General features: G+C 48.2%; 7 protein-coding genes across 7 annotated transcripts; all 7 read left to right on the forward strand.

Moving 5' to 3' along the window:
* Positions 1-1,541: 1,541 nt before the first annotated feature.
* On the forward strand, positions 1,542-3,442 carry V1508DRAFT_42625 (PLC-A protein). The gene has a single exon (XM_066941541.1). The coding sequence runs from the start codon at positions 1,888-1,890 to the stop codon at positions 3,223-3,225; it is 1,338 nt and encodes a 445-aa protein (XP_066797227.1). The 5' UTR covers positions 1,542-1,887; the 3' UTR covers positions 3,226-3,442.
* A 1,265-nt stretch (positions 3,443-4,707) lies between these two features.
* On the forward strand, positions 4,708-6,083 carry V1508DRAFT_413546 (uncharacterized protein). Its single transcript, XM_066939799.1, has 2 exons — positions 4,708-5,601; positions 5,659-6,083. Exons 1-2 carry the CDS (start codon positions 4,969-4,971, stop codon positions 5,968-5,970), a joined length of 945 nt encoding a protein of 314 aa, XP_066797228.1. The 5' UTR covers positions 4,708-4,968; the 3' UTR covers positions 5,971-6,083.
* Positions 6,084-7,133: 1,050 nt separating this feature from the next.
* On the forward strand, positions 7,134-8,118 carry V1508DRAFT_351577 (nucleotide-diphospho-sugar transferase; the record flags this gene model as incomplete). Its single annotated transcript, XM_066936819.1, has 2 exons — positions 7,134-7,418; positions 7,474-8,118. 2 exons carry the CDS (start codon positions 7,134-7,136, stop codon positions 8,116-8,118), a joined length of 930 nt encoding a protein of 309 aa, XP_066797229.1.
* A 2,923-nt stretch (positions 8,119-11,041) lies between these two features.
* Positions 11,042-12,857, forward strand: V1508DRAFT_396212 (phosphate transporter; the record flags this gene model as incomplete). Its single annotated transcript, XM_066938087.1, has 3 exons — positions 11,042-11,139; positions 11,195-11,711; positions 11,760-12,857. 3 exons carry the CDS (start codon positions 11,042-11,044, stop codon positions 12,855-12,857), a joined length of 1,713 nt encoding a protein of 570 aa, XP_066797230.1.
* Positions 12,858-13,519: 662 nt separating this feature from the next.
* Positions 13,520-14,718, forward strand: V1508DRAFT_42676 (uncharacterized protein). Its single transcript, XM_066941607.1, has 2 exons — positions 13,520-13,711; positions 13,758-14,718. The coding sequence occupies exons 1-2, from the start codon at positions 13,667-13,669 to the stop codon at positions 14,478-14,480; spliced, it is 768 nt and encodes a 255-aa protein (XP_066797231.1). The 5' UTR covers positions 13,520-13,666; the 3' UTR covers positions 14,481-14,718.
* Positions 14,719-15,610: 892 nt separating this feature from the next.
* Positions 15,611-16,448, forward strand: V1508DRAFT_403161 (uncharacterized protein; the record flags this gene model as incomplete). Its single annotated transcript, XM_066938536.1, has 5 exons — positions 15,611-15,662; positions 15,737-15,941; positions 15,988-16,234; positions 16,280-16,384; positions 16,407-16,448. 5 exons carry the CDS (start codon positions 15,611-15,613, stop codon positions 16,446-16,448), a joined length of 651 nt encoding a protein of 216 aa, XP_066797232.1.
* A 270-nt stretch (positions 16,449-16,718) lies between these two features.
* Positions 16,719-20,128, forward strand: V1508DRAFT_42679 (fungal-specific transcription factor domain-containing protein). The gene is made up of 4 exons (XM_066941610.1): positions 16,719-17,160; positions 17,220-17,247; positions 17,301-17,404; positions 17,453-20,128. Exons 1-4 carry the CDS (start codon positions 16,877-16,879, stop codon positions 19,968-19,970), a joined length of 2,934 nt encoding a protein of 977 aa, XP_066797233.1. The 5' UTR covers positions 16,719-16,876; the 3' UTR covers positions 19,971-20,128.
* Positions 20,129-20,232: the final 104 nt, after the last annotated feature.

The following is a 20,232-nucleotide window of genomic DNA, read 5'->3' on the forward strand; positions in this document are numbered from 1 at the left end:
CGATAGCTTCCACCGCCACAGTACTCCACACACATCTTGTATCCAAATCACGCGACATACCCTCAATGGTCCGCCAAATTCTTGAGGAAACTCGCCAGGGGTTTGTAATGGTCCCAGCATAAAGACAACCCAGTTTCATAGTCATACAGCGAACCAATTATGAGCCAAGTTACACTTGTTCGCCGGCCCAAGTGACGTTCTTGACTGACAGCCTAAATAACTGAAGTATTCGACTCGAGTCGACTAGCCTCACATTTTCCTGACACAAGTCCAATATGCAGTTTCAACGACGTGAGTGCACGCGAGTGAATGTCGACTCGAAAGTTCCTCACTATCTTAGGTGCAATGGGTTGTCAGCAACATCCAACACGATAAGCGTTCCGGAAATGTAGAGGCCTTGGATTGATCTCTAAAGAACTTTATCTCAAGGGGGCTTGTGCAGGATCACGCGTCGTGCGGTTTGCTCCGATTGGTCCCAGTGGTCGGCAAACGTCAGAATACGTTTCTCACCCGTTGACGCAAAAAGTTGTCCGCTGGGTATGTAATTGAGATGCGATGATCGACAAGATAGATGTTAGAGAGCGTGTTGAAAGAATACTCAGATCGGCTACGCGATCATCTTCATTGATTCATTGAGAGAAATCAAAGAGACGACACACCGATTCATGTACGGCGAGTGCGAAATCACGTTTACGGTAAAGTTAGCCCCTTCAATGATAGCGACAATTCTCACAGCCATCAGAAGCTTAGTCGCTTGGCATTGCGGCTAACAAATGAATCAGTGAGCGAATGAGGGCGCTGAGCCTTATTCCACCGGTCACAACCGAAGGTTTATTTGTAATTATGACCTTGGTGGTATATGTGGAACGCACACTGCACAAGAGAAAGAGACGTTTGGCCGTAAGTTTATAATATGGACAGCACTATATCAAATTGTGCCGTCAGTCAACTAATGACTTTCGAGTATCGCTTGAGCTCTCTATTGTCAGTCAAAAATGGGCTTTGGATAATTACACAATCTATATCTAGGCTTCAGGAATTGTATTACAATATCTCCGTATGTTGATAGGTCTGGTAAGTTTGACTAGCGGATCAGAGTAGGAGAGAGTTGTTGCGGCATTGTACGGCGTCCATGGTGGGTGTATAGGCCGGGTAATATACACTAACTCGACGTTGCCCTCGTGTACTGAAAACATTGTCTCGATTGGCCGTAGATTTGAAGTCTTTAACGCCGTCGGAGAGAGCCATGTCCCGCTTATTTTGTACAATTTATTACGGCATCGCACGGCAGCCGAGTTGGTGACTGATAATTGATATCCCCGCTCCGCGATTTATTTACAAAATGGCTCGTGCTTCGCTAATGAGCTTATTTCTTGCTCTTGTCATGCTTGTTGCCCGACGCCAGCCAAATAGCTCGAATATTGCGATTGCTTGGTTGATATTTGGCTGACCAATAGTGGTTGTCTCCATTATCATGTGCAGATATTTCACTACAGACAACGACTCTCTAGTGGTTGACAGGCGTAAACTAGAGAACTCCCCCCCTATCGTACACGCACACACGCACAGCCGTCCAACGATGATATTTTGGATATTACACGGCCAATTATCATTCGAGACTCTCGCAGTCGTTCGACATTATGCGGGGCGTTCCATTGCTCGATTAGTGTTCTCTGTCACACGTGTGTGCTCTCTGGCAGTAGACAGGACAGTGCAGGACCAACTTGAAGTTAACAGTACAAGTCACCAATGTATATTCTGACTACAAATACCCTTGAGATCCGTCTCCTTTCTCTCGCATCTCGTCTAACAGTCTAGTGTCGACATTGCTTCTGAGGACTCTTTCAAAAAGCGCACCTCTTCTTTGGATAGGAGATCATCAGAACCATGTACGTACTCGTGCCAGCTATTCTCGCCTTGATGGCCACGGGTGCTGTCGCCCATGACCACGACGACATGTCGTGGACGGAGAAGATTAAGAATGTTGTCGTACTCGTGGAGGAGAACCGCTCATTCGATACTTTTGCCGGGGGGCTTTCTTACAGCCGTGACATCGACGGCCTCCTACACACTAAATACTGCAACCCGGCCAACGTTACGGTTCCCGACAGCGAACTCGTTTGCGCAAAAGCGATCGCCAACAATGTTGCTCCCGATGACCCTAATCACGGCATTAGCGGAGTCAACATGGAAGTACTTGGCACCTATCACCCGGATGAGGAAGCTGTCGATAACAGCATGGAAAAGGAAACTATGATGGGCTTCGTCACGGAACAGGCATCAACCTACAAGACGGTCAACCTTACGCGAGCGGCCGAGGCCATCAACTACTATGCACAGGACCATATCCCGGTCTTCGCCGCTATGGCTGAAAATTTCGTTCTCTTCGACAGATGGTTCGCGGCCGTCCCTGGTCCGACCAATCCGAACAGAGCGTATCTCACTTCCGGTACTTCTCACGGTCATGGCAGAAATGACGTCTCATTCAATATTGCCGCGTTGCCTCAGCGGTCTATCTTCCAGCAGCTGTCTGAGGCTGGAATTGAGTGGATTAATTATCAGAATTCGACCACGGATCCTATGCCTAGCCCTCCAACGGGATTCAACCCTGACGCGCTGTTCTACAACTGGACTCTTACCTCTGGCAAGTGGAAAACTAACATCAAACCAATTGGCGATTTCTACTCCGACGCCAAGGCCGGCAAACTTCCTCCGTTTACCTACATCAATCCTGAATGTTGCAGTTATGACTCGTTCCATCCTCCCTCGCCAATCAGCACGGGCGAGGGATTCATTAAAGGGATTTACGAGGCACTCCGTGGATCTCCTCAGTGGAACGAGACACTATTCATCCTCACTTTTGACGAACATGGTGGCTTCGGTGACCATGTACCCCCACCAGTCGGCGTTCCCGCAGGCGATGATCTCACCTATACTGAACTTTCACCGGACGGCAAGAACATGACATTCGATTTCAAGCGCGTCGGTATCAGAGTGCCGACTCTTGTGATCTCTCCCTGGGTCGAGAAAGGTGTGATTGAACATAAGGGCAAGAACCACGGCAAAGAGTACACGCATACATCGATCGCGGCCTTCATTGCGAAACTCTGGGGTCTCGATAACCTTACTCCGCGTACAGCCTGGTCATCCACCTTCGAGCATCTTATCACTGATAAATTTAGAGACGACGCACCTGCCACGCTTCCAGACCCGGTGTCATTTTAGGATCTGTGATGCGAGTTTAACAAAAGTTTGTTGTGCGGTTGTTGTGGGGAGAGATAGATTATTTCTAAAGTATGATGTAGTTCTTTATGAAAATCTATTACTCGGAGAGTAAGCGCTTCACAATTTCAGTATGACATACGTTGGCTCGTTTCAGAACGTTTAGAACTTCTCAGCGAAGCTTCGAGTCACTGTAGGGTTACACTGTGTAACATCCTGTCAATCCTGGTCTCGAGTCCAGATGCCTTCAACAGAATGCGGCGGGCTTCTCCTCATCTTGTGCTCGCGCTTCTGCCGCGCCATGCACATAACTACTCTCGGAAGCAGCCTCCGTGCTCTTCATAGGCAATTTCAAACACATCGAATTGAGGGCTCAGTCACCTGCCTGCGCTACCGACGACATCCCATGGCGTCAACCGATGGCTCCACAGGCCGGCTGTCTCGGCGCAAGGGACCATGACCGCGTTGATAATAGCGCATACTACTAGTACGTGGGCACCGAGATTGTTCACCGCGACGGGCTGATCATGACTGCCATGAATTGAAGATTCAGTTCGCGGCCGTAGAAAGTGCTCGCTGCCGCGTGTTTACAAGTGAAACGACTTCGGCGGCGTAAAGCCATGTCATTCCCAGCCATCCGATCAATAAAATATAAATGTCGCGGCCAATTGATCCATGACGCAAGAACCCTGAAGGGTAAACAAAACGTGCTCAGATATTATTGTTACAGCGAAGAGCGGCTCACGACGACTCAATGTGGCCGGGAAACCCCAGATTTCCTCCCTAGAGTTCCCTGTAGTCGAGTCGACATCTCGAGCCAGTGCACTTTACTTCGAATCTCGTCGGAACTACCTAGCCCGGACGACTCGAATGCATATAGAAATATTTACCCGCCAGCTCTGTGCGTCAGTCGGAAACATTGCTAGGCTGCGCCATGGCCCAACGCAAAGTCTAGAGCTTGGAACATGCATTATCGCCCAAATCTGGGACATAGCATTCAGGTGTCAAATCATTCCACTTGACGACGTCATGAGTGACCGGGCTGCCATGCCTAAAGTGTCTAGGACTTGCACCCATCACTTCTATCGCTCGAGAGACCAACGACGGCGAATTATCGGCCATGAATACATATGTACGGAGTGACAGCTCACGCACGGCTGCACCGATCGGCAGATTCCCCTCCACTTCGGAGCAAACTTACGTCTGTAATACACCGAAAAACTTCTCAAGAGACATTTGACAGGTCGCAGATGGTGTCGATCAGTAGTAAGTCTTTGTAGGCACGACCCACGTCAAGTCTAAAGGTATATAACGTGCTCTTTATGCGAGCACTTAAGAGGAAAAGTAATTCCATTTGCTTACAGAGAAAGGGGGCTTGTGGCAATGCCGCGTGCAATTAAATGACGTCATATTCCGGGTTTCTCCACATCCCGGTCCATCCAAACAAGGCAATGCCGGTCCTGATTGTATAATCTTCCGAAGCGAGTTGTAATGGTGCGGAGTGATACCGAGCCATGGGCAGACATCGCATATTAACACTTGCGGCATGACTTGCCATGAGCCGGAACGGAACTGAATGAAGTCTGTGGACAGAACGTGTCGTTAAGGATTATGCACGTGTAGCGCAAAAAATAAATATCGATCACCAACCATCACATCAAACACTTGCTTCATTACCCCGCACTTTTCTCTTCGTTATTGTCTCCAGGCCACCCAAATTGCTACTTACTACTTCCAATTCGCACAATGCCGGCTGTCAACGGAACAAGTGACAATTCAGCAAAACTCAGCACTTCTGCTGTACGATTCCCACTCAAACTTGTGCCCGTCCCGATCAAGGACGTCGGTGTCAATGCAGCGCTAAAGGCCGAGTCGGATCCATCATTCGAAGTCAAGCCACGTATTTTCGAGGAGTTTGCACTTACCGGACAGGTCGCAATCGTCACGGGCGGGAACGGCGGTCTTGGTCTCGAGTTTGCGATCGTCCTCGCGGAGCTAGGCGCGAAGGTCTACGTCATCGACCTGCCCGAGGCTCCCTCGTCTGATTTTGCGGCCGCGGTCAAGTATGTCAAGCGACTTGGTTCGTCCCTCCAGTATCGGCCGTCCGACGTGAGCAAGCAGGAGGTCGTCAGCGCTACCATCGGCGAGATTGCTGCTGAGAACGATGGCAAGATACATGTTTGTGTAGCGGCAGCAGGAATCTTGGGAATCGAGACCGACTGTACCGATTATCCCGCCAATATGTTCGAGAAGGTTATGGATGTTAACTGCAACGGTGTGTTTTTCACAGCTCAGGCAGTGGCGAAGCAGATGAAACAACAAGATATCGCAGGCAGCATTATTTTGATTGCGAGCATGTCAGGTAGTGTCACCAACCGAGTATGCAATCTGTTTAATCATAATTTTGGATCGAGATTATTGTTAATAATTGGTTAGGAAATGAATTGGATTCCGTACAATGCTTCCAAATCAGCGGTGATCCAAATTGCACGCTCGATGGCCTGCGAACTTGGGCCAGCGGGTATTCGCGTCAACTCGCTCTCGCCGGGCCATATCCGCACGAAGATGACGGCTGCCGTACTGGACACTCAACCGGAAATGGAAGAATTTTGGGCGAGCTTGAATCCGTTGGGCCGTATTGGTGCCGTACATGAGTTGAGAGGTGTCATTGCGTGGTTGGCGAGCGACGCGTCGACGTTCTGCACTGGTAGCGATATCCTTGTGAGTGGCGGGCATACGATCTGGTAGAGAGTAGCGACCAGTGTGCTAGCGACAATATTGTATGGCAGATGGCTTAAATAATAGGACGTGCGTGACGTAAATGTAACGTACATTCAATATAGACAGACTTAATTCATGCAACGATGATTCTGCCGTTTTCTACTTGTGTGTGTGGCATACGACAGGAAGAATGTAAACTCTGGAGGCAGCCGATAGGCACGACGAAGGCCAGGGGGCTTAAAATCCTTGGGCGCCTCTAAGGCAGACATTATTATCACCCGTATCGGTTAGAGATATGGTCGAACCAGTGATCGTTGTTCATCCAGCCATGCCAGACTAGGAACGATATGGCCTGCTGACGCGGAAGCGACTTTGAGGTTGTGCCTTCCTGTGAGGAGAGGACTATATATCACGTGGACGCGCGTCGCGAAGTCAGTTTAAAGCCTCGCTCGGTAACGCGTTGCTCCTTTGAGCGTGCACGTCACGCGCGTAATTTTCGGTCTGGTCCGATAGCTAACGAACTGCAGAGAGGCTACCAAAACTGGAACCGGAATCGGCGCTGGAACCGCATATTGATCGGGACGAAACCTACATGCGTGCTGACGAATACTGCAGATATATGGCCATATTACTGAGCCACATCGTGTTTGTAAACAGCAGTCGAGTTGCCGAAGATGGCGTAGTGAACTGAGGGACATTTAACTTCGTGGTGGCAAAAAACCGAACATGTGCTGTTGCGAGTGCAAGCCAGACTTTCTCGAGTCAGCTGCTGAATGGCTCTGAGCTAGGCCGGAAGAAGACTAGTGCGTCACTCATGCGCCACAGGTGCCTGGCTCAGAAAACCGCGAAAAACGCGCATCCAGAGTGAACTGACGCGGCCTGCGGCGAATTTGCGGGCAAGCCCCAGACGGGCCGATGGCCAGCTAGCCAACTGGACGGCTTCTTCCCTCAGCCTGAGAAATTGCCATTCTGCTCTCCACCAGACCCTCTACTCTACCTTCACCATCCCGGTGTCCCCTCTGCCAGCCTGCCTCATAGTCCTGGATTTGCATTCTCTATACTCAATAACTGAAACTCCAAGGAATGAGCGGTACCTTCTGAGTCTAGTCTACGCTGAATTTTCCTTATCTTCCCCCTAAACACCCTATCGTCTCCACTCCCATAATTACCACCGCATTATGCGAATAGCTATGCGACGCCATTTGGCTATTCCGCTGGGTATTCTCGGGCTTATCGTCGTCATCGGCGTCGTCGTTACCTTCGACTACATCACTCTCCTCTTCGACCCAGTCACAGACAATGCGATCGACTTCGAGGTTCCTGTCGTCGACAACGAGTCGCATCTGCCTGTCACTTCCAATCCACAGCTTATCCCCAAAATCCTTCATCAGACATGGAAGAACGAGACAGTTCCTGAAATGTGGAGAGCAGCGCAGGAAAGTTGCCTTAAGAGCCACGCTGATTTCGAATATAAGGTGTGTTTCAAATTTGTTATCGCGTTATAATGCCTATACTAATGCACTTCCGCAGTTATGGACAGACGAATCATCAAGACAGTTTATTGCCGACCAGTATCCGTGGTTTCTTGACACGTATGACAGTTATCCCTTTAATATCATGCGCGCAGATGTCATTCGTTACTTTGTTCTGGCGCACTTTGGTGGAATCTACATCGACTTGGACGAGGGATGCCAGTCGCGTCTTGACCCCTTGCTGACCTATCCAGCCTGGGTGCGCAAGGCAGATCCCACTGGGGTCTCAAACAGTGTCATGGGTTCAACACCGCGTCACCCATTCTTCTTGCGAGTCATGCTCGAGCTGAAGAACTACAATTTCAACTGGCACGTGCCATACATCACGGTCATGTACGCAACTGGTCCGCTCTTTTTGTCTGTCATCTGGAAGCAGTACAAGCGCTGGGCAGTATCTGACGCGGAGCAAGTTTGGATTTTGATGCCACCGGAGCCAGGTGCCTCCTACTTCAACGACTTGCACGGCTCTAGTTGGCACGAGGACGATGCTAAGTGGATCATGTATCTCGGAGTCCACTGGCTTTTCTTCACTGTGCTCGGATTCCTGCTCGCCGCTGTCGTGGGACTTGTATCCTATCTCGTTGTCCGACGGATGTACCCACGAATGCCGCTGAAGTACAAATATCTCGAGTATGGCGAGTAAGCGGTGTGTACAACAGAATGATTATTGCTGTTTATGTTTTTCTTGGGGATAGGTTTTGCATATTCGATTGATTTTGCCTGGGCGTTTATATATAGTCAGTTTTTGCATACTCTCGCCTGACCCTGAACTTAGATTGGATTGATGTGCGAGCGCTACCTAATGTCTAAAGTGGCATATGCTACCAATTCGGATACTTGATTTCGATTACGAACGACATTACAGCATGCACTGGTTATGTACAGTCAGAAAAAAAAGTTCTTAGATGGGATGGGCTGGGGATGTTTGGGGTTTGTTTGTTATGCTTTGACCCCATTGCGATTTATTTTGGAAATTAGTGACTACGACATAACCGCCGTATCATTGTGATCTGTGAAAACGCATGTTGCATTTTTATGTAGTGAATTTTCATTTGGTTACAGTTGCCAATGAAAAAGAATGGGAATTGCGTTGGTTTCCTACGTTACGGATCGTTTGTGGGGATTCCTTTGTTGCTCGATTATTTAATTAAGTGTACATATATAGTTTGCTTCTTAGGTTGTCATCGGACTATTGTTAATATACATCATAACATAGTAATTAAAGATGTCAGATATATTCCGTGTTGTGCGATTATGGTCTTCTGCAGGTGACTGGCAGTGATCAATATGGCCAAAATCTCAAGGCTATATTGAGGGCGATACACTATTGAGACGTGATGAGACAGGCATATTGGTCTGTAGAGAGACTTGGAAGGTTGAGCTGACAATGTGCCCTGAGTCGAAACCACACTGACTATTATATAGATCCGTCAAAAGCCGCGACCCAAGCACCAATTAGATATCATCATCGACTGTCGCGCCAACATTATCCAAACTAGCCAATAAAACCTTTGAAACGAAAAGTTGATGATATTTAAATCGTGGCTTAGAAGATATTTAGTACGTTACTGGGGGTCAATAAGCGGTTATCTGTTGGTCAACAGACACGTGGCTTAAATACTTTATCGACAGCGAACTTTGAGGAGTATAGGTCATTGTTCGCCAAGATCCCGTCTGGATCAATGATTCATCGGTTTGACTTCTTTCGGACGTCGATGACGAGATTATACACGTGGTCGCATCAACTCCCCTTTCCAGTCTCCTCGCTGTCTCGATTTCTGTCATAATTTGTTTGACGAAGTTGAAAAATTGAATTGCCTCAAAAGACTTGGCGTCGCCTGTACCGCACGCACCAAGGCACGGTTGGTGACCTTTGAATTTAGAATGAGGTACCCTAACCCGCAATACGAATGCCTAGTTTGATTTTCGACTATATACAGAATAACCCGTCTTAGTGCGTGGTTTCATGAGTAATAACGAAATACCGGGTGAAATTATGGACGCTATAGAGGTATCAATCCGAGCATTTTGTCCTGAAAGGATAATGAGAAATTTACAGAGGGATGTATATCTGGGCGGCGCGGTTTTGAGTCCAAAAACCTATTACTCACATGTATATCCTCGTCGTTTTATCAATTATGGGATCCTAAATTGAAGATAGCAAGAAAACCTCCAAGAGTACGTGCAAATGGCGAAGGTCACGAGCCCAATGTATGGCCCAGCTGGAACCGACGCCGGCGCCGACTTCGAATCGACTCCATGTGTACGAGCTTGTGGCTAATGTACATTGTCTTCATGAAATTGATTCATTTGTGATAATTCGTCGCTAAACGACACGATGAGATAGGCATTCAACTGACAGCGCTGGTTGATGAAGTGCTCAGAGTCAGAAATTGCAAATGATCAGAATGATTGGACGAAAAGGATTACGGAATTTGGTAAGCAGAGTCCAGAGGAGCACACGTGCACTCAAAACTTGGAGGCTCGGGCAGAGTTTGCCCACAATTCCATTAAAATTAGAGGCGACTTATGTGGCGCGAGGGACTCTCCGCCAAGCTCTATTTCCCCATACCCAGTGGCCAAGTTGACGCCAAGGGCTTACCGGGTCCTCGCACCACCTCTGAAGACCAATGAAATCAATTGCCGTGCGGGCGTGGACTGAGTCGTAGGCGGATAGCGGCTGGTATTGGTAAGCGGAATGGTGGAGCAAGGAGGGCGCGTGGCTCCGTAAGACAAATGCCATTCTGCTTTTAACCCTCTTCATCCACTTTCAAATCGCAATAGCTCAAGCGTTCCTTAATCGATAGCCTGACAACGCCTCTACATTGTAAGAGGCACTTGATAGCCGGTACTATCGCACAAGAAGGCACCATGGCGTGGTAACCTCGACCTCGATCCCCATGCCAACTATGGGTCTCCTTGGCGACAGCACTCTAAGATTCCGGCCGATGGTCTTGGGATATCTTGGCCGCGGGACAGCCAATCGGCACGCCTTGGGATCGCACGTGCGGTGAGGATGCGATCTTGGATAGCAAGCCAAAGCTAGTGAGACTGGAAGCATCTGCGGCGTGTAGCTACAGACCCTTGGATCTTCGATTCAGGATGCTGTTCTGGAGACACTGGGATCTGCGGCCACAATAGGCGAGTCGCAAGAACCGCTCAGTCGCAGCAGGATAGGCTAAATAAGCATCAAGGTTGTAGTGTCACAGGGTACGGGCAGCCTGCCAGGTTAGAACGATCACCATCCGCGCACGACTCGTTTCTACACTCGTCATGCCGAGTGTCTGGCCGAGACTGTATACTGCATGCCCAGTTCTATGCTCGGCACCCACTACGTAGGACTCAATAATCACTGATCAAACGACAGGGAATACAACTGCCTATGCGTGACCCGATCGACTTACTCATACCTTGCTCTGGCTCTGCACATTGTCGTCGCGAATTGTTTAATACCCGCTGCTTTCCTTGTCTGCTCACTTCTTGTCGCATTTTCCTTGTCTGGCTCTCCTGTCTGCAGCGATCTCTTTGTTTATTTCTCCTCCTATTCTGCGAACACACCAGTTAAGATGTTGGCATTACACCAGTTCGACTACCTCTTTGCCATTGGCATGATTTTCGCCTTCTTGGACGCATGGAACATCGGCGCTAATGACGTCGCCAACTCGTGAGTCTTAATTTCAGCTATCGCCGCTTGTCAATTGTGCTAAGTATGGCGCAAGATTTGCTACGTCGGTGTCCTCCCGGTCGCTCACTTACGCTCAAGCTATGGTTCTCGCCGCATGCTGCGAGTTCCTCGGCGCTGTCCTTCTCGGTTCGCGTGTCGCTGACACTATTCGCAACAAAATTATTGCTGTATCTCTCTTTCAGGATTCTCCTGCCACCCTCATGTTGGCAATGGTCTGCGCCGTCATCGGCTCTTCGACATGGCTGACCATCGCCACCAAACTTGGAGCTCCAGTCTCCACAACGCACTCGATTGTCGGTGCGATTATCGGTGTCGGTGTTGCTACATATGGCAAGGATGGTGTCATCTGGGGCTGGAAAGGATTCTCTCAGATTGTTGCCTCCTGGTTTATTGCTCCGGCCGTAGCCGGGTGCTTCGCCGCAATCCTCTTCTTGATTACGAAGTATGCGGTGTTGGAGCGTGGCGACCATGCTCTTCGTAACGCTTTCTATCTCCTTCCTGTCTACTTTTGCTTTACTACCGCCGTGCTATCTCTTGTTATTGTCTGGAAGGTGAGCATTCGTTTGCTTCTTACGTATGATGTCTACTAAATATTTCAGGGTGCACCAAATCTTAACCTAGCGAAGATGTCCCCGTCTGGCATTGCTGCTTCTGTCTTCGGCGTTGTCGGTGTGACGCTACTGCTCTATCTCGTCTTCTTCCTGCCTTACCTCCGCCGCCGCATCGTTAAGGAGGACTGGACTATCAGATGGTATCACATTTTCGTTGGCCCTCTTTTGTGGAACAGAGGTGAGGTTCCTCCTGCCCCACCGGGCGCGACCGTCGTCCAGGACTACTACAGTGGCCATCGCTTCGAGGAGCACGAGCGATCGGCTGGGTCAATCGAGAAGGATATGGAGGCTGGCGTGAACTTGTCTGAATCTGAGTCCTCTGGGGTTCCCGCCAAGACTACCAATGCCGAGGTCTCGCAGCTTGCCGCGGAGGAGAAGAAGCAGCCACGTTGGCCATGCTATCATCCGCTTGGGTTCCTCCACTTAATCTACCGTTGCCTTACTCAGGGTCTCCGACAGGACGTCGTGGCCTATCAGCAGTCTGGCAATGGTGGCTTCTTGGCAGGCAATGTCCAGCGACGTAATGAGAACGTTCCTCACTACGACAACAAGGTCGAACACTTGTATTCATTCCTGCAGGCTTTAACTGCCGGTACCGCTTCTTTCGCTCACGGTTCTAATGACGTCTCCAACGCCATCGGCCCTCTTACCACGATCTACATTGTTTGGTCTACCAACAAAGTTGGGTCCAAGAATAGTATTCCCGTCTGGATTCTTGTGTACGGAGGTGCGGCCATCGTTATCGGTCTCTGGACATACGGCTACAATATCATGCGCAACCTTGGTAACCGGCTGACTCTCCATTCGCCTTCGCGCGGATTTTCCATGGAATTGGGTGCCGCCATTACCGTGATTTTCGCAACGAAGCTCGGCCTTCCAATCTCCACGACTCAGTGCATTGTTGGCGCGACCGTCTTCGTCGGTCTCTGCAACAACGATCTTCGCGCCGTCAACTATCGCATGGTTGCATGGTGCTACATCTCATGGATTCTCACGCTTCCTTGCGCAGGGTTGATTTCTGGCATTTTGATGGGCATCATCATTAATGCCCCACACTTTGAGGCTCAGTATCAGTTGAGCAATTAATCAATTGTCGCTCGCCTTTCGGTCTATTGCAATTCTCGAGTAATTATTTGCAACAGTTTAGATATATATATATGTATTTGGCTGTATATTTAGTTTCTTATAAAATTTGGTACTTTACTGAAGTAGTTTCCCTGTTAATTGCTCTATCGGTTTTTGGCATCTTACACAAATAATAATAATAATAATAATAATAATAATGGCTATGAAATAAGGTATATCGCAGTTATGACTTAAAACGTATTCTGGTAGTAGATAATTAATCCTGCATGTTCTGCGTTTACGTTTATGCATGTCAAACGAAAAGTGCAAAGGCGCGAGTTGCTAGCTGTCTGGTATGTTTCAACTGGTAGTCGGAAATAAGGGGTTCAACGAAACTGAATATTAAGATGCATATTTTGTGTGTGGCACAAAGATCGAAGCTCTCTATAAAGTTATAAGTCAAGTTTGGATAAGGGGATGGGATCCTTATAGTAATATAAAAATACTGTAATCTGATAAAGTAGAGGACAGCGAGCCTACTAGCCTACTACGAGGTATAAAATCACACTGAACAGTTACTAATAGTTACTGTAATGATCTGCAAAACGCGTCACAGTCAGCTCTAAACGACTAGGGTTAGGGTATTTGATAATATGAAGTCTTAAGTAGTCTCATATTTACATGTGATTTCGGCGTCAGAGAGAGACCCAATTGCGCGTCAGCATCTGTGCAGTCAATATAATGTTCTAGGGCCCCCAGTTTCTTAACTGTTTATCGTCGCTTTTAATTGACTGCTAAAGCCGAGCTTAGAAGTACCTTACCAAGCAAGAATGGAAGCATGTAAAGGAAAGCGCATGATAATTTGCGCATCTACGGTACGTGCCACGGATGCTGTTGAATTTATAAACACTAACTGGATAGTTGGTTACGGTCCTGCTCCAGTTAATAGGTTTGCTGCAGCTCTATAACGTCGTCCGCCTTGGTCTGCCTATTCCTCCCGTTGTCCCAGCCTTGGCAATGATTTTACCTGTAGTTGCACTTTTCCTTTCGATGCTTCCTGTTGCTTGTTGGCGCCATTTTGCCGAAAGACGATTTTTTTATCCAGCCATAGTTGCGGGTAACATAGTCTTTACGGCTCATGTCCTGGGAAAACTTTGTAGTCGTTCTGTCCGGTCGCATGCGAGCAAATGTTACGAAGCCAGATGGGAGCGTTGGTTTCAAAGTAAGTCCTGCAAAATTGGCAGAATTGAGCGGGCACTTCAATGCTGCGGGTTTTCGACACCGTACGACAGAGCGTTTCCATTTGCAGACAATACCTCTTGGTCAGATTTATGTGTCAAAAAATACCATTTCACAGACGCCTGCGCGGACAAGTGGGCTTATGAGACCGATATGGTGGCCAAGTCGTGCATGTTTGTTTTCTTCATGGTATTGCTTGCCAGTTTTGTCTGCCTCTTCCGTTGGATCCGTGCGTACAAGGGTAAGAAGAGTTTGCACGAAGTCGATGCTGCTGATGAGGAGTCGGACTTCGATGACGCTCCGGCGAATGAAGTCAGCAAGATGATTAAGACGCAGGATGCAGTGGAGGCACAAACGCCATCAGATGATCCACCTTCTTACTCTATTGTTGAGTCCCGCTCTTAAATATCAGGGAATGACAGCGAACAGTTAAATTCACATATATTGATCGTTTGATGGGCTACAATTGGACAACTTGCGACTATATATATAACAAGTATTAATATAACCGACTTACACGATATTGACAATTTTGAACCGCAATATAGACTCAAAATATTTACATAATTTCTGTAAGCAATATCCTGTCGTCGGATTTTTGCTTGGTGGTTTGATAGCTGAGACAAAGTCTGTGATAACAATAACTGGATTGCTGGCACTACACCTTTATCATTCACTACGAGGAAGAATAATTTGGCCAAGAGCATGATGTAGCATGAATAGATAGGATATTAAAAGCAGGAAGATGGAAGTGCAGATGATAGATATAAATTGAGGAGATCAATATTCTGAACCCAGACTGTTCTAAAAAGCATTGGACGGGAAGTAAGACGTCAGCTGAATAATAAAAAATAATTAGCACAACTTGAGTGCGATGCAGAATGATGAAAGCTGTACCAAAGATGGTGGTGGCAGGAGTGGGAGTGTCTGAAGACAGTTGGCAGAAGAAGGTTGACGAACGGACAACAATTCAACGGCGCCAGGATATTAGTGATGGCTTGCCAACATCTCACAACCAGTTCGACACCAATATTCCGGATATATGAAGTTTACCGGGCAGACCTCGTTGAGATCCGTGATGATTGATGCCAAGGAAGAGCTAGATATTCCGCGGGAGTAGCGTGCCTGACAATGCCTAATACGGGATGTTGACGGATCGGTCGATGACCATTTTGGGGAATGTTGACGATTGGCGGACTGGTATTTGAGAGTGAGACTGTATGCTGCGTTGCCTAAGAGCGGAAGTGTAATTTCCTGTTTTGGGTCACCTTTTCCGCTGTGCACGTGCCAGGATTAGCCCGGATCGTCCTTTGAATGCTAACTATCGCAAGTGTACTTTGCCTTTGACACAGACACTGGCTCTGGGAGTGTCGGCTAGTAAGAGTCAGTCTGTGGCGCTAGTTATTTATTCCGTTTCCGATTCGCATATCTGCTACGTTTGAAGCCGCAGTAAATTAAACAGACTGCTTCACGTTTAATAGAACTTTACTCTCACGAGGGCCAATGTGAGCCAGCAAGCCCGCACTGAGCAAATAATGGTTGTATCACTCTCAGGTAAAGTGGCCCTTGTCACAGGCGGCTCCGCTGGTCTCGGCGCCGCGATCGTCCGCCGACTCGCTGGAGACGGCTGCTCTGTGCAATCAACTACTCATCCTCAACAGACCGCGCCGAAATTCTGGCAGCCGAAGTTAGGAAGGAGAGCATCAAGACACTCGTCTTTCAGGGTGATGTTGCCTCCGAGAGCATGTACAAGTCGCTTGTCGAGAAGACCATTGAGGGACTCGGCAGAATGGACATCTTGATTTCAAATGCAGGCTGGACACGAATTGTCAATTTTGCCAATCTGGATGGGCTGATCGATGACGAGTGAGTGACTGAACGATAATATTGTAGGCAACAGCTACTTGTCTAGCTTCGATCGTTGCTATGCTATGAATGTCAAGACTCATTTTTATCTATTCCGCGCCGCAAAGCCATACTTCGACAGAGCCGCTGACGGTGGAGTCTCTTCTTCCGTTGCTGGGCTCAAGCCAACTGGCTCATCAGTCCTATATTCTATCACCAAAGCCGCAGCTCTTCATCTCGTCAAAGTATTAGCAAAGACGCAAGGTCCAAAATCGCGAGTCAATGCTATAAGTCCAGGACTGTTATTGACAGAGGTACGCCTTGTAAAACACAGGATATGTTGTTCTGACGAGTGTTAGTGGGGCCTCAGTTTCGGACCAGAGCGCATAACGGCCGTCGAGAGTAGTCTGCCGCTAAAACACTTGAGTCTGCTCGACGACACTGCGGATCCTTTCGTTGCCGCTGTGAAGAACACTAGCATGACAGGCCCAAATACTGGCGGTAGATTCAGGGATGTCAGTGATCTAATCTAAGGGCACTTCTGTTACTAATACAACGGCATCATATACAAAGTCATCTCAATAGCAGATAAGGCGCAAGTTCGTCGGCAAATATATCACATCGTAAGCTTTGCGCTTAGCGTACAAATTGCAAGCTTATATTAGTACAAGCATGTAAATGATTGGGTGATGAAGATATATAGAAGTACATCAATATCAAATACAGAATAATTCAGCAAACTAACGGTTTGCCTGTGACGCGAGGATTGGAAATAGGGAACCGCCGTTATAGCGTCATAACCACAAATTTGGGTTGCTGATGCCGAGGCCCAACAGGGTCACCCCGTAGCCCTCGACTGCCATTGTCGGTTCCACCCATCACCATAGCATATCCACACAAAGACAGGCAAGCAGAACCAAGAGTGCCCACAGTGGGGGGTGGTATAAACTGCAGCGATGATGCTGCCGCACATCAACAGCATGATCGACGCATCTAGCGTACCGTATCAACAGCATCAGCAACGAGTGTACATGCAGCCGGCTATCCACTCTGGACAGCCTCCTTCAGCTCTCCCGGCCCTGCAGCAATCGTTTCCGCAACAGGATCTCCACCAGACTCCTGTACAGCAACAACTCCCGACCGTGCCGCTGATGAAAATCGAGCACGACCATCAGAATGCGACCCCGCCGGACCGCTTTGCGAGAAAGCGCAAGCGATCTAAATATGTTGCGATGGCGTGGTAAGTGTAATCTCAGTTGACGCCGCAATTTAGGTTTGTCTTGCTTACCTGTGCAACAGCTTTGAGTGCAAGAGGCGGAAAGTCAAGGTTTGTAAAATTATTCGTGAAGATGCCGTTATTTCCATGTTGACATCGAGAAGTGTAATGGTCAGAACAAATGCGAACGCTGTACTAAAATGAGCCTGGAATGTGCGTATCGTGGTCCGGAGGAATATACGCAACGAAAGATTGTTTGGAACGAGGTGTAAGTCTATCGACAATGCTGCATACATGAAGGATACTTATAAAGCAGGGAACCAGCGAATAGCCAACAGCAGGTCCAGGCAGAGGGTAATTCGCCAATTATTCCGGCGAGCCCATCGACTCACCAGAAGTCCGGTATCATTGGGGCCATGGTATCAAATAAAAACAGTACACCAGACGAATCTACTCCGTCGTCCGCTCCTGGATCACTATTTCCGCCCCAAAATTTGATATCGCGGACGTCGTCGTACGCTCCCCAACTACCGACGATGGCACAAATCACACAACCTCCGCAGCCATTGAAGCACGTTGTTGATCAGCAAATTTCGAGCGTGTCGACTCCATCTGACAGATCATCTGGGTCAACGTCGGTGTGCTATGGTTCCTTGTCGACATTGTCACCGGCTGCATCTGATGTTAACAATTCAAATCGTCGAACTACGACTCTACCAAAACCTGCACGAGCATGGGGTAGGGACGAATCGAAAAGTTTCTGTGGCCCGACATCGTCATCTTTCCCGTTCCAGCAAGCTACACGTATACTAGACTCGGCAAGCGTGAATAAAGGAGGACCCGGTTATAAGGAATCGGATGAGGACGATGAAGAAGAGCCGTCTGAAGAATCTGAAGTCGAAGACGAAGACGATGGCGCTAATGCGAAGCGGAAATCGTCGATGTCGACAAAAAAGAAATTTTTGTACATTGACTATCTCGAAGCCAAAAAGTTAATCCAAGTTTACGAATCCGAAATTAACTGCATGTATCCCATATTTGAGGTGCAAGAACTGGACACAAAATACGAGGATTTTCGACAGTATTACGAACAGCACGGCATCAACTTTCCAAACATGCAGGATTTATCAGTCATCAAGATCATACTGGCAATAGCCACTGGAGTGACTGAGACTCATGTAGCAGAAGGGCGGAAACTGTACGAAGAGGTACTGAAAATGACGGAACGCAATATAGTTGCTGGGTCTGCGGATGTCTACACGCTCATCTCTCTCTGGCTGATCCACAACTATCAGTTCCATACTGACCTGGAATCGCTGGCTTATCGCACGATATGCTTCGCAGCGGTTCTCGCCATTGAGCTGGGTTTACACCAGTCCACTAAGATGTCGCAGAAGTTCCCGGATCCCATGCAAAGAGAGCGATGTCGGGCATTGTTTTGGTGCGTGTATGTTGTGGATCGCAGAATGGCGTTTAGTACCGGCAGGCCGTACACGCTGCGTGATGAGGACATCGATCAGTCACCGCCACAAATACACACGTCTGATGAAGCAATATTAGACGATAAGCGAATCAGAGCGCTGTATTTAAATGCGATGATCCAATATAGCCAGGTTGCGGGTCGTGTATGGAGAGCCGTCAACGACTTCAACTCTCCTCGCCATTTCAAGATCAATACAGAAGAAATTGATTATATCGAGTTTCTCATCCACCGATGGCACCACTCATTGGCACCAGAACTGCGGCTGTATTCTGACACTGACAGAGGACAATATCCGTCGCCGCCACAGTTATCTCGCAAGCTGCAGACTATTCTCTATTTACGTCACAACCTAATGTTCCTACATCTCTATCGCCCAATAATGTTTTCGACTAGAACTATCGCCGAGCATATGTCATACGCACTGCGCGCCGTAGAAATCGCGCTAGACTCAATTCGAGAGCTTTCGCGACTGCATTTCGAATCCGATTTGTACGCGTCGTGCCAGATTCACTACAATTACTTCCTAGTCTCTGCTCTCGGTGTGCTGTTTACTGCGATCATTCATGCGCCGGCAGTTTTTGCGGCTCCATGCAAGCGGGAGTTTAACATGGCCCTGGACTTGATCAAGCTCTTTTCGAAGGTCTCCCGCGTGGGACGCCGGTTGTGGGCCACAGTCAAAAAACTGCGATCAGTCACGGCCGCGTATGGCATCGGGACATCTGTTGTAGCCTGTCCCACGGCGAATCCGATAAAGGATGCTGGCAATCGAGTACGGGAAAACCGTGTGCCAGCCGAGGTACCACCACACTTGGATACCAGGGTCACTCCTCCTGTGTCTACTGGTCAATCAGTTGACTATGAAGTTGAAGTTGATGATTCTTCTGTGTGTCAGCATACTATGGTGACTAATACCACTCCTTCAGAAACGCCGACACCAGCGACTGTTGTCGACGGAGTGACTGGCAAACAGCAATCCCAATATCACGCTCAGCAGTTAATTCAAGATCAAGGTCAGCTGGACTACGTTAGTCCGCTCGGCGTGTCTGCGAGTGCGTCCTCTATCGATGGGCAGAATCTGTCGACGGAGATCTCAGAGCTCTTTAATTTTATGACTGGAGACTCACAAGCGGGGACTGTTACAGCATACAGTGTTCCGAGTATCCCTGTCATCAGTACACATGCACTAATGACCCGAGAACCGCAAATCCCGATGAAGCAGGCGCAGGTCAGTGGTGGGTACACGCCTTTAGGCTTGGAAGCAGCGCAAGTTTCGCAGATGCTTGCTCAGAGTGCAAGGGGAGACTCCAACTGGGATGACGAGCTGTTTAGACTTATTGACAACTTATTTTAAGGCTGTTATATTAGTTTGCAGAAGTTTTAGGATAGTCAGGATGTGTCATATCTTTTGGAAAGTACGGTGTTTCGGTAGTCATACGCTTTGCATATTGTAAATTATATTTCTAACACGTGACTTGATCTATTGGGATCGCGAATCATACGATTAGTTATTCTGATGTGTTGATACTGTGACATCCGTCGTCGTCTTCAAGTCAAATCCTATCATATGGAGCTCTTCCGCGTGTGATTCTGATTGGCCCGAACTTGGTTAGTTG

This window comes from Lipomyces doorenjongii (assembly GCF_038497915.1).
Source record: "Lipomyces doorenjongii strain NRRL Y-27504 unplaced genomic scaffold V1508scaffold_12, whole genome shotgun sequence".
Classification (NCBI taxonomy): Eukaryota; Fungi; Ascomycota; class Lipomycetes; order Lipomycetales; family Lipomycetaceae; genus Lipomyces; species Lipomyces doorenjongii.

Coding starts and splice junctions, on each gene's coding strand:
- V1508DRAFT_42676 (XM_066941607.1), top strand. CDS start 13,667: ATGGAAGCATGTAAAGGAAAGCGCATGATAATTTGCGCATCTACG. Junction 13,712..13,757: donor TGATAATTTGCGCATCTACG/GTACGTGCCACG, acceptor CTAACTGGATAG/TTGGTTACGGTCCTGCTCCA.
- V1508DRAFT_42625 (XM_066941541.1), top strand. CDS start 1,888: ATGTACGTACTCGTGCCAGCTATTCTCGCCTTGATGGCCACGGGTGCT.
- V1508DRAFT_42679 (XM_066941610.1), top strand. CDS start 16,877: ATGATGCTGCCGCACATCAACAGCATGATCGACGCATCTAGCGTACCG. Junction 17,161..17,219: donor AAATATGTTGCGATGGCGTG/GTAAGTGTAATC, acceptor CCTGTGCAACAG/CTTTGAGTGCAAGAGGCGGA. Junction 17,405..17,452: donor AAGATTGTTTGGAACGAGGT/GTAAGTCTATCG, acceptor CTTATAAAGCAG/GGAACCAGCGAATAGCCAAC.
- V1508DRAFT_413546 (XM_066939799.1), top strand. CDS start 4,969: ATGCCGGCTGTCAACGGAACAAGTGACAATTCAGCAAAACTCAGCACT. Junction 5,602..5,658: donor CAGGTAGTGTCACCAACCGA/GTATGCAATCTG, acceptor ATAATTGGTTAG/GAAATGAATTGGATTCCGTA.